The sequence below is a fragment of the Lytechinus variegatus genome, chromosome 2 (genome assembly GCF_018143015.1).
Source record: "Lytechinus variegatus isolate NC3 chromosome 2, Lvar_3.0, whole genome shotgun sequence".
In the NCBI taxonomy this organism is placed as follows: Eukaryota; Metazoa; Echinodermata; class Echinoidea; order Temnopleuroida; family Toxopneustidae; genus Lytechinus; species Lytechinus variegatus.
The window spans coordinates 60,186,720-60,206,451 of record NC_054741.1 but is presented as its reverse complement, the minus strand read 5'-3'; the positions used below and the strand labels follow the sequence as shown (position 1 = coordinate 60,206,451).

The 19,732-nt window shown below is 38.7% G+C and overlaps 1 protein-coding gene across 1 annotated transcript in view; it reads right to left on the bottom strand.

Annotated features, from left to right (window-relative positions):
* Nucleotides 1–19,732, bottom strand: part of LOC121406899 — a 165,992-nt gene that overhangs the window by 142,277 nt on the left and 3,983 nt on the right. The window contains 23 exon segments of the mRNA XM_041597771.1: nucleotides 74–276; nucleotides 430–606; nucleotides 792–942; nucleotides 1,130–1,279; nucleotides 1,501–1,817; nucleotides 1,967–2,141; nucleotides 3,307–3,509; nucleotides 4,629–4,805; nucleotides 6,616–6,766; nucleotides 7,128–7,277; nucleotides 7,515–7,831; nucleotides 8,498–8,672; nucleotides 9,311–9,513; nucleotides 10,643–10,825; nucleotides 11,746–11,896; nucleotides 12,401–12,556; nucleotides 12,986–13,308; nucleotides 14,998–15,172; nucleotides 15,852–16,054; nucleotides 16,424–16,606; nucleotides 17,216–17,366; nucleotides 18,093–18,248; nucleotides 19,160–19,482. Of these exon segments, the coding sequence (XP_041453705.1) occupies nucleotides 74–276; nucleotides 430–606; nucleotides 792–942; nucleotides 1,130–1,279; nucleotides 1,501–1,817; nucleotides 1,967–2,141; nucleotides 3,307–3,509; nucleotides 4,629–4,805; nucleotides 6,616–6,766; nucleotides 7,128–7,277; nucleotides 7,515–7,831; nucleotides 8,498–8,672; nucleotides 9,311–9,513; nucleotides 10,643–10,825; nucleotides 11,746–11,896; nucleotides 12,401–12,556; nucleotides 12,986–13,308; nucleotides 14,998–15,172; nucleotides 15,852–16,054; nucleotides 16,424–16,606; nucleotides 17,216–17,366; nucleotides 18,093–18,248; nucleotides 19,160–19,482 (4,553 nt within the window).

Sequence of the window (19,732 nt, the reverse complement as noted above, 5' to 3'; positions counted from 1 at the left end):
AAAGAGTTAATACTACTGAAATGGAAAAAGGAAACTGCATGTTAGCTACTGCAGCACTGGATGTCAAGCTTACCGGAATATAAACACCGTTGTCCAGAGTGCAACCACACTGCGATGGATCAACGCACTTCCCGCCATCGAGCACCAGTCCATCCTCACACCGGCATGTCTCCTGGCAGGTGGCATTGCAGGACAATGAGCTGGAAGCAGAGGAACATGTTGCTGGACAGCCACTGAAGCATGGATCGTACACAGTGTTCGAAGGACAGTTCAGCTCTGCAAACGAGACAACAAAGATAGCATTTGAAAACAGGCACAGGGTGACGGTCTGTACCAAAACCGCACAAACACGATCTCTAATCTCTACCAACAAGCATATCACCAATCAAGAGATACACCCCCCAAAATATTGTCTACGGATTGACTTACGGCATTCATCCACACCCAGTCTCCATCTGCCAGGATTCCCTCCCTCCATCTTGCAGGCACGGGCATACTGGGCGAGACTGGCACACAGAGCATCATCACCGGTTAAGCAAACGTCATAGACGCAGGAGTCGTAGTAGTCGTCAGGGCTCAAAATCTCAATACAAGATTCAAATGGTCCTGAACAGGAAGCAAGATTAGGTCAGATGTTGTTAGAGGAAGCATGCTTTTATATGAACTTTCCATTCATCATGACAATTTCCACAGAGCATTTCCCCGACCAAACGTGACACCAACACAAACGCCAGACACGTTGAAGTGGACAGCAACGTTTGAAAGGTTGTTCCCATGACATTCAAACTTACCTGTAGGATCCTTCAAGTAATAGCAGAGATCACTAGATGCTGTCAGTCCGTTCTCTCCCTCCTCGCAAGGATCGGTTGGACCTGGATCCACATCTTCGCACTGGTCAGGATTAACCACCCAACTGTTTCCAAACTCAGTGGCAGATCTTGCCTGTTGAAAAAACAAATCAATGTAAACCATCCGAAAAACTTTCACAGTACAAAATACTTCATCATGTTCTCCGTGAGAAACAGGAATGACTGGAAGGCGCTTTCCCCGCAAGCCGCATCCATTCATCACAAGAACAAAAGGATATTCATGACGGACTAAAGAGTGATACATGAAAGGTATCTCTTACCAAATCCCCGGAAGGAAGCAGCAAATCATTCTTCTTCTCCCCATCAAAAGATCCACAAAGGCCACAGGTTCTTCCTGCATAGTAGCTCAGGTACACATCGGCGCTGTCTTGTCCGTCGTAGCTCACCCACAAGAAATCCGTTACCAGATTCTAAAAGAAAAGAAAGAGGGAAATACTTATCCTGCACATGCTTCAACGTTCAAGAAATTCAACTACAACACAACCCCTTCAAATATTCAACACCCAGAAGCATACATTCAGAGTGGCATTATTTCAACAAAAAACACAACAACCCGCTATTCCATGCCTCAACAACACCCTCATTTAAATAAATACAGACTAAGAAGAAAAAAAAATTGTCTTCCTCATACCACTGATGTCACATCCCGGTAGATCAAGGCCTGGTCATCAATGTAGGGAAGATAGTCAGACACATCTACGCCATTTACTCTGACGTGGAAGCCCTTCATCAAAGAGTATCGGGAACCCCTCAGATCAAGTATCACTTCCCTCAGGAAAGAAACACGGTCGGATGGGCGCCGTCGTTCATTGTTGGACCACAGGTGGTAGTCACTGGAGTTTCCGCAATCTCTGACCAAAGTGTAGTCGCAGGCACCCTGGAAGTTGTACTTCTTCTTATCGAAGGTAACATAATGAGGATCACCCCAGATCTGACAATACCCAGGAGCTATGGATAAAGAAGAATCGCAAAAAATAAGTCAGGATCCCCATCGGCTTCCAACCATGAAAACGCTCCAACGCTAAAAAGTATTTCCATTCATCATCTCAAGGGGATAAAAGGAAAAGGCTATCGATGTCTCAAAATGGAATTCTCACCTCTAAAGCAGGCATCTCCAAGGGAGGTGTAGCCGTCTTTGCAGTAACAGCTTGGAACTCCGTTCTTGATATCACATTCCTCGTTCTCTCCGCACTCAAAAGCATCACACTGGGAACGCCCAGCTTCACAGGTGCAGTGTTGTGTGCAGTCCGAGTCGGTCCATGCTCCCCCAGACTGTCAAATGAGTGCAACAAAAATCAAGGGTCAACTCAGAAGAAAGGAAAGGATACACAGCAGCACACACTTCAGTGGCTGCTCGACTGCTCGATGGAACAGCCAGAACTTACACTAAACGGTGTCTCAACTCTTTGCCCGCCACGGACAGAATCACTCCTGTGCCACATTAATTTCAAGGTGCAATCTTAACCCTATCTAGGCCGGGGTATTTTGGGAGTTCCTATGGCCGGGGGGGACATAATCTACAAGATTTTATAGTAATTTATTTCATGCGAATCGCCATTAAGTGATTATGCTAATTTATGCGTAATTAGTATGCAAAATCATACTTTTTCCTCTAACTCCCTAAATAAAGCTCCAAATGTACTAATTTTTGGTATAGAAACTGTTTGTGGTGTCCTTAGCAAGAATACATGAAAAAAATTGTGATATCAAATCATTTTCTTATGTTTTATATTGTTTTTTGCAATTTCTTATGTATTTCTTTGTTTTTTGACCTTTTGTTTTTCATTGTTTTTTCAATGAAATTTGTTGAGGACTCTTCTGTGATCATAAAAATCATAACATGAATAAATTTAGACTAGCAAAACTAAAAATAATCATACATTTATGAAGTTTGGTTGAAAACACAATTTGCATTGACTTTGTACACGAAATCACTTTTTTGAGCAATTTTCGGTCTGACATGCACTTACATAATGTTGCGTAATTTCGGAACCACGTACCCGGTTGACGCAAAATTCATCTCAAAAGTTGTGCAAGACTTGAAAGTAAAAACTCAGTGAGCGGGGCGGTCAAAAAATTTCGCACGGCGAAAATATCGCGCAATTCGTGCCCCCCCCGGCCTATATAGATAGGGTTAAGAGGGGATTTGCATGGACTATGCTAATTCAGCTCACAATAACTTTTGATTGCTTTATTGTAAAGAAAAGCATTGTGTGAACACAGTACCATGCGATGCACACATCATTACTGTGTAGGTGTGCATGAACAATAGACTCAATACGCTCTGTGTGTTTTGTGAATGAAATGCGACTTGAGTCCAAGTTGGCAGCCCCCTGTATGTGACTCCAGTCGAACAAAGCGGCCAAAGAGTTAATACTACTGAAATGGAAAAAGGAAACTGCATGTTAGCTACTGCAGCACTGGATGTCAAGCTTACCGGAATATAAACACCGTTGTCCAGAGTGCAACCACACTGCGATGGATCAACGCACTTCCCGCCATCAAGCACCAGTCCATCCTCACACCGGCATGTCTCCTGGCAGGTGGCATTGCAGGACAATGAGCTGGAAGCAGAGGAACATGTTGCTGGACAGCCACTGAAGCAGGGATCATACACAGTGTTCGAAGGACAGTTTAGCGCTGAAAAAGAGTTAACAAAGACAGCATTTGTAAATAGGAATGAGGACTAATAAGAAAACTGCATGATCCCTACTCTTGTCTCACTGTCAACAAACATATCTACAACTATTTTTCAGGGTGGATAACCTATGGCCCCTCATTCTTTCTATTTGTATTAACCCCCTACTCAAACATTTGAATTGACTGACAAATTCAATTACAAGTTGATGAAAGTAAATTAATACATTTTTCGATGATGAAAAATGTAGGTTAAAACCTCTAAGAGGTAAAAATGTAGGTTAAAACCTCTAACAGTATATCCTACTAGTGCATCATGAATACTCTGACTACCCGTGGGTCTAGTCTTGGTTTTAAACTAAAGCCATTGTAATGTAGGTCACTGTCAATCTCTAGTGGAGTAATAAACAAAACTACTTCATTAAAAAAAAAAGGGCCAGAATGTTCTGTTACTGAGTGATACTGCCAACTGTTTCAAGGTTCTTGTATCACTAGTCACTGATAATGATAATTCCAAGGAGGTGTTTTACAAAGATTTAAGTATGACTCAGAGGAACACTTAAATGATGATGCGTACATGATATTTAACGCTCAATCTCATTGATCAATACCCAGTAGTGTGCATTCTTTTGGCATGATCTGCCCAATGCAGTCCGCCTTTTATATTGCTTGCAGCTAGGCATTTAAGTGCGACTCTAAATCATACTTAAATCTTTGTGAAACACCCCCCAGGTCTGTTTATGAAAACCTCAATGAAATCATAATGTCAGGATTATGTAATATTAATAGATGCTTCCTTCATAAGTCTATAATTCTATAGGACAAAGGATGTATGTTGCTTCAATTGACTTTCATTTCAGTGTGCAATCAGCTGTGGGTAAAAAAAAGTTCCCTCACGTGACTTCCTAGAGAAAAACTTTGTCAAAAGAGCTATTGTTACGTGAAATGAGAATATGATAATGCAAATATACGATCATTTTGGTAAATAATTTGCTACATTATTTCAGCCATGAGAATAGAAGAATGAAGATGAAGTCCAGCATTCCATAGGTGTGTGTATTTAATTAGTCTGAGGTTCAACCTAGGTTGGATTATCAGAATACCTTCCACTGTGTTACTTACGGCATTCTGGCACATGTGCTCTCCAGGTACCAGGGTTCCCTCCCGCGCTCTTGCATGCCTGGGCGTATCGTTCAAGACTGGTACACAGGGCTTCCTCACCCATCTCACATACATCATAAAGACATGAGCCATGGTGGTCTTCGGGATCTACATAACTATGGCAGGAAGCAAAGGGTCCTAAAAACACATAAAATTGGTATTGATATCGATAAGCTATCAGTTTGTCTATATTCGCAAATGTTTGGAAATTTTGCTACCTTTGCACAGCATAGTGTTAGGTTAGTTTGTAGATGTTGTTATCGTTTATGTACAAGAAAATAGGTTACCAGGCTAGCCATCATGAGCATCTAGGGATGGTGTGTGCACCCTATAGATCCTCACTATTATTATAATTAAGTCTATCTCTTGCTATATTGCTCTTGCTATATTCGAAAATGTTTGGAAATTTTTCTACTTTTGCACAGCATAGTGTTAGGTTAGTTTGTAGATTTTGTTATCGTTTATGTACAAGAAAATAGGTTACCAGGCTAGCCATCATGAGCATCTAGGGATGGTGTGTGCACCCTATAGATCCTCACTATTATTATAATTAAGTCTATCTCTTGCTATATTGCTCTTGCTATATTCGAAAATGTTTGGAAATTTTTCTACTATTGCACAGCATAGTGTTAGGTTAGTTTGTAGATTTTGTTATCGTTTATGTACAAGAAAATAGGTTACCAGGCTAGCCATCATGAGCATCTAGGGATGGTGTGTGCACCCTATAGATCCTCACTATTATTATAATTAAGTCTATCTCTTGCTATATTGCTCTTGCTATATTCGAAAATGTTTGGAAATTTTTCTACTTTTGCACAGCATAGTGTTAGGTTAGTTTGTAGATGTTGTTATCATTTATGTACAAGAAGGCTAGCCACCATGAGCATCTGTGGATGGTGTGTGCACCCTATAGATCCTCATTATTATTATAATCAAGTCTCTTGCTATCAATACAAACTTCTATCCCATGGCAGATTATCACTTACTGTCCATCTCAGGCAAAGAGTTTTTAGACTGGTCTTGTAATCAATGAATCCTTTCAACTACTACTGCAATAGTACATAGAAGTACAAAACACGACGTCAAGTGATGGCAGTGTCCCAAAAAAATCACTTGAAAATTTGTAGTCATGATCTTTCAAATACAAGGTCAATCAATGATTAACATCGAAATTAATTTGAGGCTCCTGTACAAAGATGAGTTTTATTTTTTGTTTCAATACCCCACACTCACCAATGTTTGTTAATATAATGTATGGACATATGTGATACATCAAGACATCTGCAACTATAAATTTCTTCTTCCTGTCTATACCTATACTTGAAATAATATACGAGGGGTGACTGAAAAACTTGAGCCTCACATAGAAAGGAATAATGCAGACTAAATTTTAGGCCATAAAATATTTCACATTTCCTCAACCTACTCACCAAATTTCTTAGCCATAGCAATATCTAGTATTATTTTACAGGTTTCTAAATTTCTGTATCAGGTGTCTTATGAAAACTGGACAATGATGAGCTTCAAGATGTCATCAAGTTTCTGCAGCTAAAAGGCATGACCCCAGCTGAGACTTGGCACTCTTTGATGGTAACCCATCCAATTTCTTGGAATGATCTGTGATTATGGATGAGACTTTCATTCATCACTATCAGCCCAACACCAAAGGGCAGTCAAAACAATGGAATCATCGCATGTCACCAGAAGGCCAACCCAAGTTTGTACATATTTCATTATGACACTATGACATAGGAACCTGTAAAATCTGACTAGATATTGCCATGACCAAGTAATTTGGTGGGTAGAATCTTAAAAATGTAAAAGATTTCATGGATCAAATTGAGTCTTCATATCTTCATCTTTTCTATGCTGCTCTAAACTTTTTAGTAGCCCTCTCGTTTTAGACATAATGATGTCAACTGATATATACTAAATTTGTGAGGCATACCAAGAGGATCTTTAAGGTAGTAACAAAGATCTATTGCATCCTCCCGACTGGTCACTCCATTTTCACAAGGGTCAGTTGGACCTGGATCCACATCTTCACACTGGTCAGGATTAACAACCCAACTGTTTCCAAACTCTGTTGCTGATCTTGCCTGATAAGAGCAAGAAACCAACATGAGATTAATTGATGTTTAATTATGTTCCTTTCTACAAATGCAAAATGAGAATCAATATCAATTTCTAAAAGACTATTATCGCCATCATGGCCACTATATATACAAAGTGTTGAAAAGACTTTGACATTTGAACGTTCACTTTCCTTCACAACCAATCGGAACACTTTGATATCAAACTACATATAAACTGAATTTTCCTCTTGCACATCTGACAGTCATGAATTGATTTAAAGAAGAAAACTAAATACTATCTTTATCTTTTCCTCTTGTTTCCTTTGCTTTCATCAATACTGGTCACAACTACATCAATAGAATGCAATCTGTGAAAAATGCTTACCAACTCCTCTGAAGGAAGCATTAAATCATTCTTTTTGTCACTATCATAAGATCCGCAAAGGCCACACGTTCTTCCTGCATAGTAGCTGAGGTACACATCAGCGCTGTCTTGTCCATCATAACTCACCCATAAGAAATCTGTTACCAGATTCTAAAAAAAAAGAGACAAGAGAAAACATATCCTGTATACTCTTTCATGTTCAAGAAAAAAACATGTAGAACAAACAACTTCAAATACTCAACAAGCAGAAGTATAAATTGATAGCTTTCTTGCATCGTTCGAAATAAAAAACTAAAATGCATTCCTCTCCATATGCTTCTACAAGACAAACCTCAACCAGACCCTCATTTAAGTACAGACAAAAAAAAGAAATTGTCTTTATCATACCATTGATGTCACATCCATGTAGATCAAGACATGGTCATCAATGTATGGAAGGTAGTCAGACACATCTATGCCATTTACTCTGACATGGAAGCCCTCCATCAAAGCATATCGGGAACCCCTCAGATCAAGTATCACTTCCGTCAGGAAAGAAACACGGCTGGATGGGCGCCGTCGTTTATTGTTGGACCACAGGTGGTAGTCACTGGAGTTTCCGCAATCTCTGACCAAAGTGTAGTCGCAGGAACCCTGGAAGTTGTATTTCTTCTTATCGAAGGTAACATAGTGAGGATCGCCCCAGATCTGACAGTGGCCAGGGGCTGATAAAGAAAGAAAAAACAATACAGAATATTTATTATTATTCTAATAATTCAACCAGATTTCATTTTTAATCTAACCATAAATTTTGGTCAACACTTATAGAATGCTTGGTTTCATCTTTCAACAAATATGAAAATATAATGCACTTAAGAATTCATTAAAACTCACTTTTTTTGTTTCTCCTCATCACTCTTGGACATATGTCCAACGGAGGAATGAAATAGTTTATACTTGGTAAAATTGTTGGAGACAGGCACTCAATACAAGTATGTTCTGACTGATTTCATAATGAAATGGGAATAATTTCACTTAAGAGGTGGATTACAATATCTATCAGCAACAATTGTAACCTAAGTCATTAACAAATCCCCTCCCCACTTAAAATGCATAGAATATGGAAGCATGGACTATGTAAGAGTTTTGAAAGCTGTGTTCTACAACGCTGGCAAGAAACTACAAATAATTTCAGAATTAAGCTCAATTTATGGTTCAAAGTTCAAAGATAAAAACTGGTCAAATAGACCAAACCAACCCCCACCCCATAATGAAAACAGAAAATATGAATACAAGTGTGATAAACATAGCCACTTGTACAGAGAAATCTACACTGATCATGCAAGGCATTTCACAATTTTTAGACTTGGAGGGCAGATTTGCATACTTACCCCTGACACAAACGTCTCCAAGTGAAAGAAACCCATCTAAGCAGTAACAATCCTGCACACCGTTCCTCAGTGCGCATTCTTGATTGTCGGTACATCCAAACGGCTCACACTGAGCCTGTCCGTTGAAGCAGGTGCATCGCTCACTGCAGTCGCGGCTTGTCCAGGTATCAGTAGCCTTTAATGGGAGATGGAACACATCATGCAGGAGAATTAAATATTTCTGAAAATAAACTTCAGTCCTGAACGTGGGTGTCTGTTGTGATAAAAAGGCTTAAAGAGAGAGAGAGAATAGTTGCTGCAATGCACCAACATCATGCATGGAATTTTTTATCGTTGTATGTTGTCGAAATCACCAAAATGAAGATATCTGTCAATCTAAAAGAGACACTAGCAATGGACAGGGAAATAAATGTGTGGGACTACACACAATTGTCAGCACAACTGTTTCAGTCAATTTATCATCATCACATTATAAATGTGAGGGCATCGTTGGACATCAATCGTTTACAGTATTAAAAAATATATATTTGCTAGAGACTTTGACGAATAAAATGCTTTTTTATTATTATTATTTGGTATTCTTCCTATAACATCATAAAAAAACATTGGAAGCCCATAATAACTTTCTCACAGCATTTTATACAGGCAAGTGTTCGATGATTTATTTAATGACATACATGTACCAATGAATTGCTTACAGATTTGTCCAAATATGTAAAGCACCAGACAAAATGGAATGTTATTATTGTCATTACTAGGGCAAACAGAATGGAATGTGTCATAACCAGATAAGATGAATCAAATCCAACATACCGAGATATAGATCCCACCCGGGACTAGGCATCCACACTCTGATGGCTCAACGCATCGCCCACGATCATCCAGCTTGCCATCACGGCAGGTACAGGTCTCTTGGCATGGTAAAGTGCAGTTGATATTAGCATCCGGTTCCGCGCAGCTTGGATGACAGGCACTCCCACAAAGCTCATAGATCCTATCTATTGGGCACTCAAATGCTTTGAAAAAAAAAGGCATGACAATGTGAAATTTACTTATATATATATATATTCTTAAAAGGCAAAAAATTATTGTGGATGGATTATCTAACTAATTACATTTTTCAAAATCAAACATATTTTCCTACGTCTTTATCATGCTGATAACATCTCTTAATACAACATTGGAGCACATTGGAAATAAGTTCTGGTAAGGCTATACATTTTGTAAGGAATTTTTGAAGACAAAAGTGATACATGACAGATATTGGAATCCAAATTCAAAGCAAAACATATATTTTGTGTGTACATTTTTTTTTTCAATATCAAGAATGGCAATACAAATGCAGAGTACAATTTCATTGAAATGATTCTTACAATTGTTCACAAAATTGTTTGGCCACCCATACTTCAGTCTTTCAAGAAGTCATGTATTATATCATGAACAGCTGATTGAAAATTCCATCCTGATGATCACTTCTTTAGCTTCAAGACAAAGAAATAAATATGAAGTCACTGTCTCTTGGTGGAATGGGTAATATCTTGTTAATGAATGACAGAATTCAAAATTTCATCAGAGCAAAATGGAATATGACCTTGGTAAGGGTAAATTTAAAAAAAAGGTAAGCCCATTCAAACTGTATTTTTCAATTCAAAATACTTTTGTCTGGATATAAATGGAAGAAGCAGACTGGGAGCGACACAGATTATGGTTAAAGTATGTGGCAAATAGTTTCAAGGACTTTTGTTTAAAAATAGGTGCCTCACTTGACTATTTTTCTCATGGAAGGGTCCGTAATGAAAATGGTTTCATCAATTGTAACTTCCATATAAATTCTTTTTGTTTGGATCAATATTTGATGCCTGCTATTGTGGAGGCTGCTATTGGGGTATTGTGGTCTAGTGGTTACGAATCTCGTCTCTCAATGACAGGATCGTGGGTTCGAATCTCAGCCATGGCGTGTTTTCCTTCAGCAAGAAATTTATCCACATTGTGCTGCACTCAACCCAGGTGAGGTGGATGGGTACCCGGCAGGATTATTACATAAATGTTATATATTATTATTATTTTTAGGTTGCCGTCGTGTGTATTAACTCCTTGTGGAACAACCCCCAGTAAGATTCTCCTGTCATGGAACACAATGCTCACCACAACGTGGAAGAGCAGCTCTCCAGAGTCCGACAAGGCCGTTAGCTTCCCTGCACTGTTGGGCATACTCCTGGATGGCAGGACAGATGACGTCACTACCAGGATCAGTGTGGCACAGATCATAGAGACAGGCTTCGTAGTAATCCTTAGAATCAACATAGTCAAAACAGTTTCCTAGAGGACCTGCGAAAAAAAAAAACAATGGAGAAAATCATCGATCATAAAAGGATTTCATAAAGACGGTCAACAGAGAGGTTTCTGTATGCAACTCCTAGATGTAGGTGTTTTAAACTCTCTGGTCTTAAAGTCACAATCACTGCCCAGCTGATTGATAGGCTTGCGGTACATAATTACCTGATTAAAATAAATGTCAAATGAAAATTGTCAAATACATCCATTTAAACTTTTTGCTGTCTTTCCTTCACACCATAGAAGTTTCAGGACATGTACATATAAGTAATTAGCTGAAATAGGAACAGCCATGTTTACGGGATTTGTAGAAACTTAAAGAGGCTTGAACTGGTTGGCCATTGAACTTTGTACAATGCCTACTTAGCTTTTTGTATCCGAGCAAATGGGAGTCTGAATGTCAAACATTCGTACCGTTGCACAAAAGACGTACCAACCAAAATGTACCATTGCACGGCTTTAGGAGGTGACGTCACAATACAATTTAATTCATTGCGCTCAGTAAAAATGAAGGTGCAATACGCAATGCTGCCCCGTAGGTCATGTGCGCTTCTGGGATTTTGCTTTTCACTTTCAGTATTTTTGCTCCCTTTTCATAGATTACTACAGGGATAAACTCTTGTTTTTTTCATATTTTCGCTAAATTCCGAAGCATTGTACAACACAAATAGCGAATATTCTTATTTGTGCAATGGTGTGAGATTTCGCATTTGGTGAAAGAAAGAGAAGCTCTATTAAACTCAGTTAACGCCTCATTGAATAGAGCATCTTTCTTTCACCTCATGCAAAATCTTGCACCATCGCACTCATGCCTATTCGCTATTTGTATACTGTCATTCCAGTAGGCTTTGCTCATGAATCACAAAGTTCCAGTAGGCAACGGCTGACATGCATTCACAAATTTTACAACTTACCATCTGGATCAATGAAAATGTAGCAGATATCCCTGATTTCCTGATAAAGATCTTCATCATCCTCGCAATTATCAATAGGATCTGTGATAGTCGGGTCACATTCATCAGCATTCTGTATCCAGCCATTTCCGAAGACATTTACGTATGGGGTCTGAAAATGATAAACGTTATACATGTCACCAGTTTTCTACCACAACTACCACAAGATGATTTTTGTAAACAACTCAGACTAAAATGAGTAAACATGTCATTTTTTTTCAACAACCATCTTTGCTTGTGAGGCTTATTGTAGAAAGATGATTCCTCATGTTTACACACCAATCAGGTGAATCTTTCCAGCAGTCAGACAAAACGCTACAATCATTCTTTAATCATACAAAGTTATGCAAAGAATTCAAGATAATCCACAAATGATTTATTCTGGGGAGCTTTTCATCAACATTTTCGTCCGACATGTTGTCAGATCTGACATCTTTCCTTGATTTTGATTGGCTGATAAGCAATGTTATTATGGTAACTGTCAGAAAAAATGGGACTTGTAGGATAAAACGTCTTACAAGTCCTTTCAGGAAACGCTCCCCTGATCTAGGGATTGATTCCTATTTCCAACATCGAATCCTCTTTATTCCCAAATATTGAACATGAAATTACTTACTATACTGCCATCAGGAAGCTTGAAGTCATTGGCTTTGTCATCATCAAACGTTCCACAAAGACCACATGTTGCATTCCAGTATTCAAAGGGCATCTGTATATGGGCGGTGTCACTGCGATCATATCGAATGGTCACCCCAAAGTAAGTCTCAATAATCTGTGAGGGTATAAAAGGGAGTGTACAAACAACTTCGATCAAGGAACTGCCATTAATATTGACTTTTGTGCCTGGAGACATACAGTGTAGTGTCAGGGATCCTCTAGGTATACATCAATTTGTCATGTAAGAGCAGTTAATCATGGAATCATACATGTACTTACTTAATAATAAAAGAATAATCTTTATGTAACTGCATACGATGTGTTTCCATAAGAAAAATATATGCTTGCCAGTGTACAATATCGATTCATCAGATTTCTCTAGCAATCAATGATACCTATTTTTATATTGTTTGTTTCTTTTCATTTAGGTACATCTTGCTCCCGAAGTCCAGAGGTTAGCCCTCATTTCCAATATCATTATGTTACCCTTTAGAAATTCAAAGAGGGTTACAGCAGAATAGTGACTACACTGGCATTCACTTACAGTATATTTGACTCCTGATCTAATAACTACCCCATTGGGGTCAATAACGGGCGAGTTCCTGAGCTCTCCGTTCAGATAGATGCCATTGTCCTTGGATACCGTATAGACTGTTCCATTGACCTCCAGACTGATACGTCTCATGAGGGTCACTGTGCTGGATGGGCGGTTCTTTTCGTTGCCTCCCCAGATGTGGAAATCCACCATGCCGGGTCGGATGGAGCACGGCCTGACTAAGGTGTAGTCACAATCCCCTTGGAAATCATACTTCACGTTGTCAAAGGTGGTGTAATGGGGATCTCCCCAGATGGTGCAAGTTCCATCCTCTGTAAGAGGAAATTAGGAGGCACAAGATTGTAATTTTGGTGGGTGTTTCATAAACCGGTTCGTATGTTTCTAAGAGTGACTTTAAGAATGACTGGTGAATCTTTGTTACGCGCTAAATAATCACAAATGAACATTTAATGGTGAACATCATTTATCACAAGAAAGGATCACCAGTCATTCTTAAAGTCTCTCTTAACTTAGGAACAGCTTCGTGAAACGGCCCGCTGGTGACCAATGAATGATAATTCAATTCATTCAAGTCTACAACAGAAATTTGTTTTAAGATTCAGATATATACATTTCATGACAACATCTAAAATATACATGAGTGAAAGACATGCAGAAGTATAAATGGCAATTATACAGGAATAGTGCAGCATTCCAAAAAAATATACAAACATAATATCAACAATGAAAATTCCTACAATGCGCCATTTTCTCACCCACGCTTCCCCCAACAAGAAAGTGAAACAGTGTGTCAGTGTGAAGAGAGAGAAAGAGAAGTGGCAGAGAGGCAATAAGAACAGAGAGAGGAGAGAGAACAGAGATGGGAGAAGAAATAGAGCAGGGACAGAAAACAGAGAGGGAAGATTACCTCCTGAGAAAAAGAGAGGCAACAGGAGGGGGCAAGACATAGCACAACCTTTTTTTTGCAAATAATGCACACTGCATTCAGACTCCATTCAGATAATTAGGTAATGCATATATTCTATAAGGTTGGGTAGAAAGTATTTGATAAGGCTTGTGTAGGCTGCTGAATGTTGACAACTAAATATGTATCAATTTATGTCAGTCTAAGGTCTTATTCTTGTACGAAAACCATGAACATTTTAAAGTTTAAACCAAATGACTCATTGGACAGTTCTTTCTACAAAGGGGAAAGAGACACTTGCCATCAGGTGGAAAAGAAAGCCAAAGGGGGCTTCGCATTACGAAATTTTGTGTTTAAAAACAGATCTCCTCTGACGCCCCAATTTCAAATTCCAAGCTTCTCTCACTGCCCCCCCCATCCCCGATATCAGCAGGAATGGTAATCCTTAAGTAAACAACCACACACTCTCCCAGATAATCCACCTTCCCCCCCAAGGAGAAGTGACCTTCATACGGCCAGGCAGAGGGAGAGAGAGAGAGATGTTGCGGTTTCCAGCGCGGTGTTTGTTCAGCTCTTATCGGCAGCTGCAGTCGACCCCACCCCAGTTTAAACGAGAGAATTGAAGCTCTCCCAAAATCTGAAATTGGGGTTTCAGATTCCCCACCTGACCTCCCATTGACATAACACGCAGGGCAATGGGGTTCCTGTGTTATAAGCTGGTGGGGTATTTTTTAAACACAGGATTCACGTAATGGGAATTATCTCATGAAATTAATTTTGGGGTTCCAAAATCAATCATAAGTCTTGCTATTCATTGCTAGTCTGCTTCCAATAGAATGTTTAAGGTCACAGTCTAGGGTGTTCAAAACAGTGTCAATTCAAGTACGGTGTTGAAATCTGGGAGTGGTGTTGTGACAACACCAACACCAGCGACAACAACGTACTTGAAATGATGCTGGTGTTGGGATTGACCTCGGAAAATATGACAACACCTGCTACTATAACCAATTAGTGCCCAGATGGCATCACAATGCCCAAGAAAGTTGACGATAATACTGGGTTTGTTTGGGATCTTTTCGATATTCAAACAACTGACCTCTGATGCACTGTTCACCATCGTAGGTGAATCTGTCTCTGCAGTAGCAGTCTCGGATGTTGCCTTTGATCCGACATTCCTGATATTCCTTGCATCCATACGGCAAACACTCCGTCACTCCTCCTGAACAGCTACAAGACTCAGAGCAATCATCGCTGATCCACATCATACCAGCCTGCAAAGGACAAAGGTCATGAGTCCGTAAACACATACATACGTATGAATAGTGCTTTTTTATTTTCAATGTACATTACATAAGATGAAGAGATAGAAAATAACATGTTCTCTAACTGCATATAGTATTTAAGGGTAATCATAGGTTACAGAAATAGGTTTTGAGATTGTTTGGAAGGGTGCATCCACAATGCTCAGGTTCCATGCATTGCACTTTGTACCTTAGAAAAGGTGTTATAGAAATGTTGTTATTATTATCCTTACTTTTTAAAATACTATTATTATTATTCTCACTATTATCATAATTACTCTTATTATATTTTCTATAAAGATATGAAATATGGACTTGAATGGAACCTAATGTGGAGATTATTCTTCCATAACATCCACTGTTATCCTTTTGTTCAATCTTTCAAAAACAATCTCTCTGATTACCCCCATTGTATAATATGTGCACTTGGACAGCATTACTATTCTCAAGATGTTCATCAGGTTCCTTTTTTATCAAACTCGGTATGAATTTTTTTCTCTCAGCCAATCAAATCACACCATTTCACTCTAAATGATAAATGTCACAAAACTAGGTCCTTCTCTTTTTTTTCTGACCAAAGCATAAATTCTATTAATTTAGGTACATGTAGATAACTTATTCTTCCACTCCGAAAGATGCAACAACTCACCGATATGTAACTGCCATCAGGAAGGGTGCATCCGCAATTCTCAGGTTCCACGCATCGCCCTCCATCGTCTAGCTGTCCCTCTGGACAGCTACAGGTCTCTTGGCAGGGAAGGGTGCAGTTCAGGTCTGCCTCGGGTAAGGTGCAGCTTGGCTGGCAGGCACTTCCACAGGGCTGGTAGGTCTTGCCGGTGGGACACTCAAATGCTGTGTAGCATGAAGACAGAAAATTTACTCATAATGATATGCCATGCGAATTACTTTGCATAGCACAATGTACCCCAAGGACTTTACTTGTTAATGTGTACACATACCACACATACAGTACTCTCATAGAATAGAGACAAAAAAAGGAGTTATTACACTGGTAGGAGACACTGTAAAAGAAGTCTGTGCCATGACTTTTAGATGAAATTCAACTCAGCACCTTTCACAGAGGCCATTCCACATTCCCCTGATCTTCTATTTATGTAAAAAAGGAGGATTGGCGAGGAAAGAGACTGGGCAGGATGGCTGCTTAGTTAGGGGATATGTCTGACCTACACTTATCATTAAAACAAAAAATGTCAGACTTACGACACTGTAGCACACTCTCTCTCCAGTTTCCGATGATGCCGTTGGCTTCCCTGCATTGCTGAACGTACTCCTGCAAGGCCCCGCAGATGATGTCGTTACCAGGATCGGTGTAGCAGAGATCAAAGATACAGGCATCGTAGTAATCATCCTCCTTCACAAAGTCAAGACAGTCACCAAGGGGTCCTGATGAAATACAAAGTATTCATGCCATATTTCTTATCACACCTATTTTGAATGGTGCACATGTATACCCAGTTGTTATACATGTATGTCTAGACAGGACTTCCATCCGGACAAGACAGACATTTTAAAATTTAGCCAGTAACATTTCATAAATTGTTGATAACTATTGAAGAATGGAGCAACTGAATACAGTATCAGGTAACTTTAGCACTGAAAAGAAGACGTTAGCTTTGTTTATTGTGAAACATTGACCTACATCATCTTCCTCTTGACTTACTTCTGCTGCTACATATACTTTGGTAATGTACAAAAATTGTGGAACTAAGGCAATTTCAATATCATCCATGAAACATATCACAATATCTATATAGAATATATAAACTTATAAAAAAAGCAAATGCCTCTATTAGTGTCCATAAAATTTCACTATATCATACAGGACTGATCAATTATTAAAAAAAAGCTATTTCCCATGAAAAACAAGTCGTTCTGATCCTTCCTGAGCTGTGCATTATTTGTTTGAATCTATAACTGGAATCAGCATGTAACAGTATTACATACTTATCAACTTAAAAAATAACTGCATTGCAACAAATCATCTCAGCTCACCTTCTGGATTGATAAAGATATAGCAGATATCTTCCACCAGATCTTTGATAGCAGAATCCTCCTTACACCTGTCGACTGGTCTCTCTAAATCGGGGTCACACTCATAGACATCTAACACCCAACTATTACCAAATACATTTTCAGATGTTGTCTGTGCGGGATTAAAACAAATAAGAAAGATTTCTCTGACAAACATACATTTACAGTGAATATTATATTAAAGAACCTTCTCAAAAAGTACCCTTATCGTAAGAAAAAAGGTGTACTTTATTAGTAAAATAAAATGCTTTAAAATCAATTATAATTTCGAAGTCTGTTATAAATTAACTTTACTAGTACTAGTTTTGGGTGCTGTTCCCTAACACACCATCCATAGAAAATATAAAGCAAGTTTGCAACACGATGCAAGACACTATCTTCTCTTTTTATGCAGCACTGTGGTTATCTTTATTTAAGATAGTATAACCATAATGGTAACTCCCATAGGAATTCAGCAGGACAGCTTGTTGCTGAATAACGCCAAGCTGGTATATAACCAACTACCTCGGAAACACTTTACGTCTAGGTTAATCAGTCATAGTGGCTGGCGTTATAGACAACAGATATTACTCTCGGGTATTTTTATCAAAGTGGAGACTATGGCAGAGTGGGGATTCAAACTCACAACCTTGCGATTATGAGTCCAATGCTCTAACCACTGGACCACACAACCCGAAAGTAATAATGTATATTAAGTGCTATAAATAGTAATAATGTATACTAAGTGCTATGTTAATGTTGAATTTTATCATAATCAACAAAAGATCACTACAACCAATATTCTGCATCACAATCCTAAGGCTACTTATTGGAGTATATGAATGGATATACTACTCACCACACTACCATCTGGTAACCTGAATTCATTGGTCCTGTCATCGTCAAAGGTACCACACAGGCCACATGTAGCGTTCCAGTAGTCATATGAAATCTTAATATGGGCAGTGCTTCCACCGTCATATCTCACTTCCAACCCAAAATCAGTCTCAATGATCTAAAAAAAAAAATCATAGTAACAATTTGAATAATATCATTCATATCCCATTCTATGGGGATTATGAAAACTGTTCATTTAATATTTTCTTCTAATAATGACATCTTTATTGCAGTATAAAAACTGTAAAGGTGTTGTTTAGCCACACAGCCTATTTATTTGTTGCAGATTAATCCAGTGCTAAATCAAATATTGATAATATTTTATAAAGATATTTCCTCATGTTGAATATGAACACTTAGAGTTCAAAGGCAACAAAAATGATGTCATCTTGTAAATCAACTCATCTGTTTTGGTTAAATATTTAAACTTATTGTTGCACATAACATTTTCTTTCTTACGTTAATTCTCTTATTAGATATTACTGATAACACATGGATCATATTATGTGGAGTTTGTTTTAAACAAAAAAGCCATAGTAAATTACAATGAAAGAAATTATTCTGGTTAAATAAACATAATTTAATCAGAAAGTCTGTTTATTGCCATGTTGGCAATAATGTGGTATATCATTACTAAAATAGAGTACAAAATATACTCTAGTATAATTGAAAGAGCCAGATTACCTTTATTTCTTACTACACAGGCATCACCGAATTGAATAAAATTGGATTGAAAAGAACTGAATCAAATTGCCAAAGGTGATTCATCCCCCCCCCGTCCATCATGTGAAGAACACAGTGTCTGACACACTAAACTTAAGAGTGTCTTCCCCTCTTCACTCTGAGACATTTGTGTCAACGAAGTATCATGCATATTGGGCAAAAAGTGAGGAAGTAGTTCACTCAGAAAGATTTTTCTCTGATTGAATTCATACATGTCATTTACATTCATTACCAGAGTACATCATTACCAGTGTAAATTCCAAAAAAAAAAAGAGTTACTCTCAGTACCATGTTCATAGTTCTTACCGAGTAGGCACTTTCAGTACGTATCATGATGCCATTGTTCATCCTAATGGGAGCCATCCTCCTGGCCCCGTTTACCAGGATCTCACGGTTCTGCTTGATTGCAATGCTGGTGCCGTTCACCTCAAGCACAATCTCCCTCAGGTACGACACCGACTGTGAAGGTTGGATCTTCTTGTTATCACCCCAGAGGTGAAAGTCGACCAAATCAGTACGATCGGTGCACGGTCTAACCAGGGTGTACTCACAATCTCCTTGGAAGTCGTGCCTACCGTTGTCGAAGGTGGTGTAGTGAGGGTCACCCCAAACGGTGCATTCCCCGGGAGCTGTATTGAAGACAGAGGAATCAGGGTTTCCCAGTGGCCCAGATTTGCAAAGGTGGTTTTGAATCCGATGTTCGAACCATGGTTTATGCAGATTTCTAGCAATGATTATGCTTAATTCAGTGAATACACGTTTTTATTATGGCGTGATTAATTGACACTCGTTACTAAGTTTGCAGCATTAATGAGCTCATTCTTTTGAATTTTTGTTAATTAATATACTTCAACAGAGGGCTCATTAATACAGTAAATT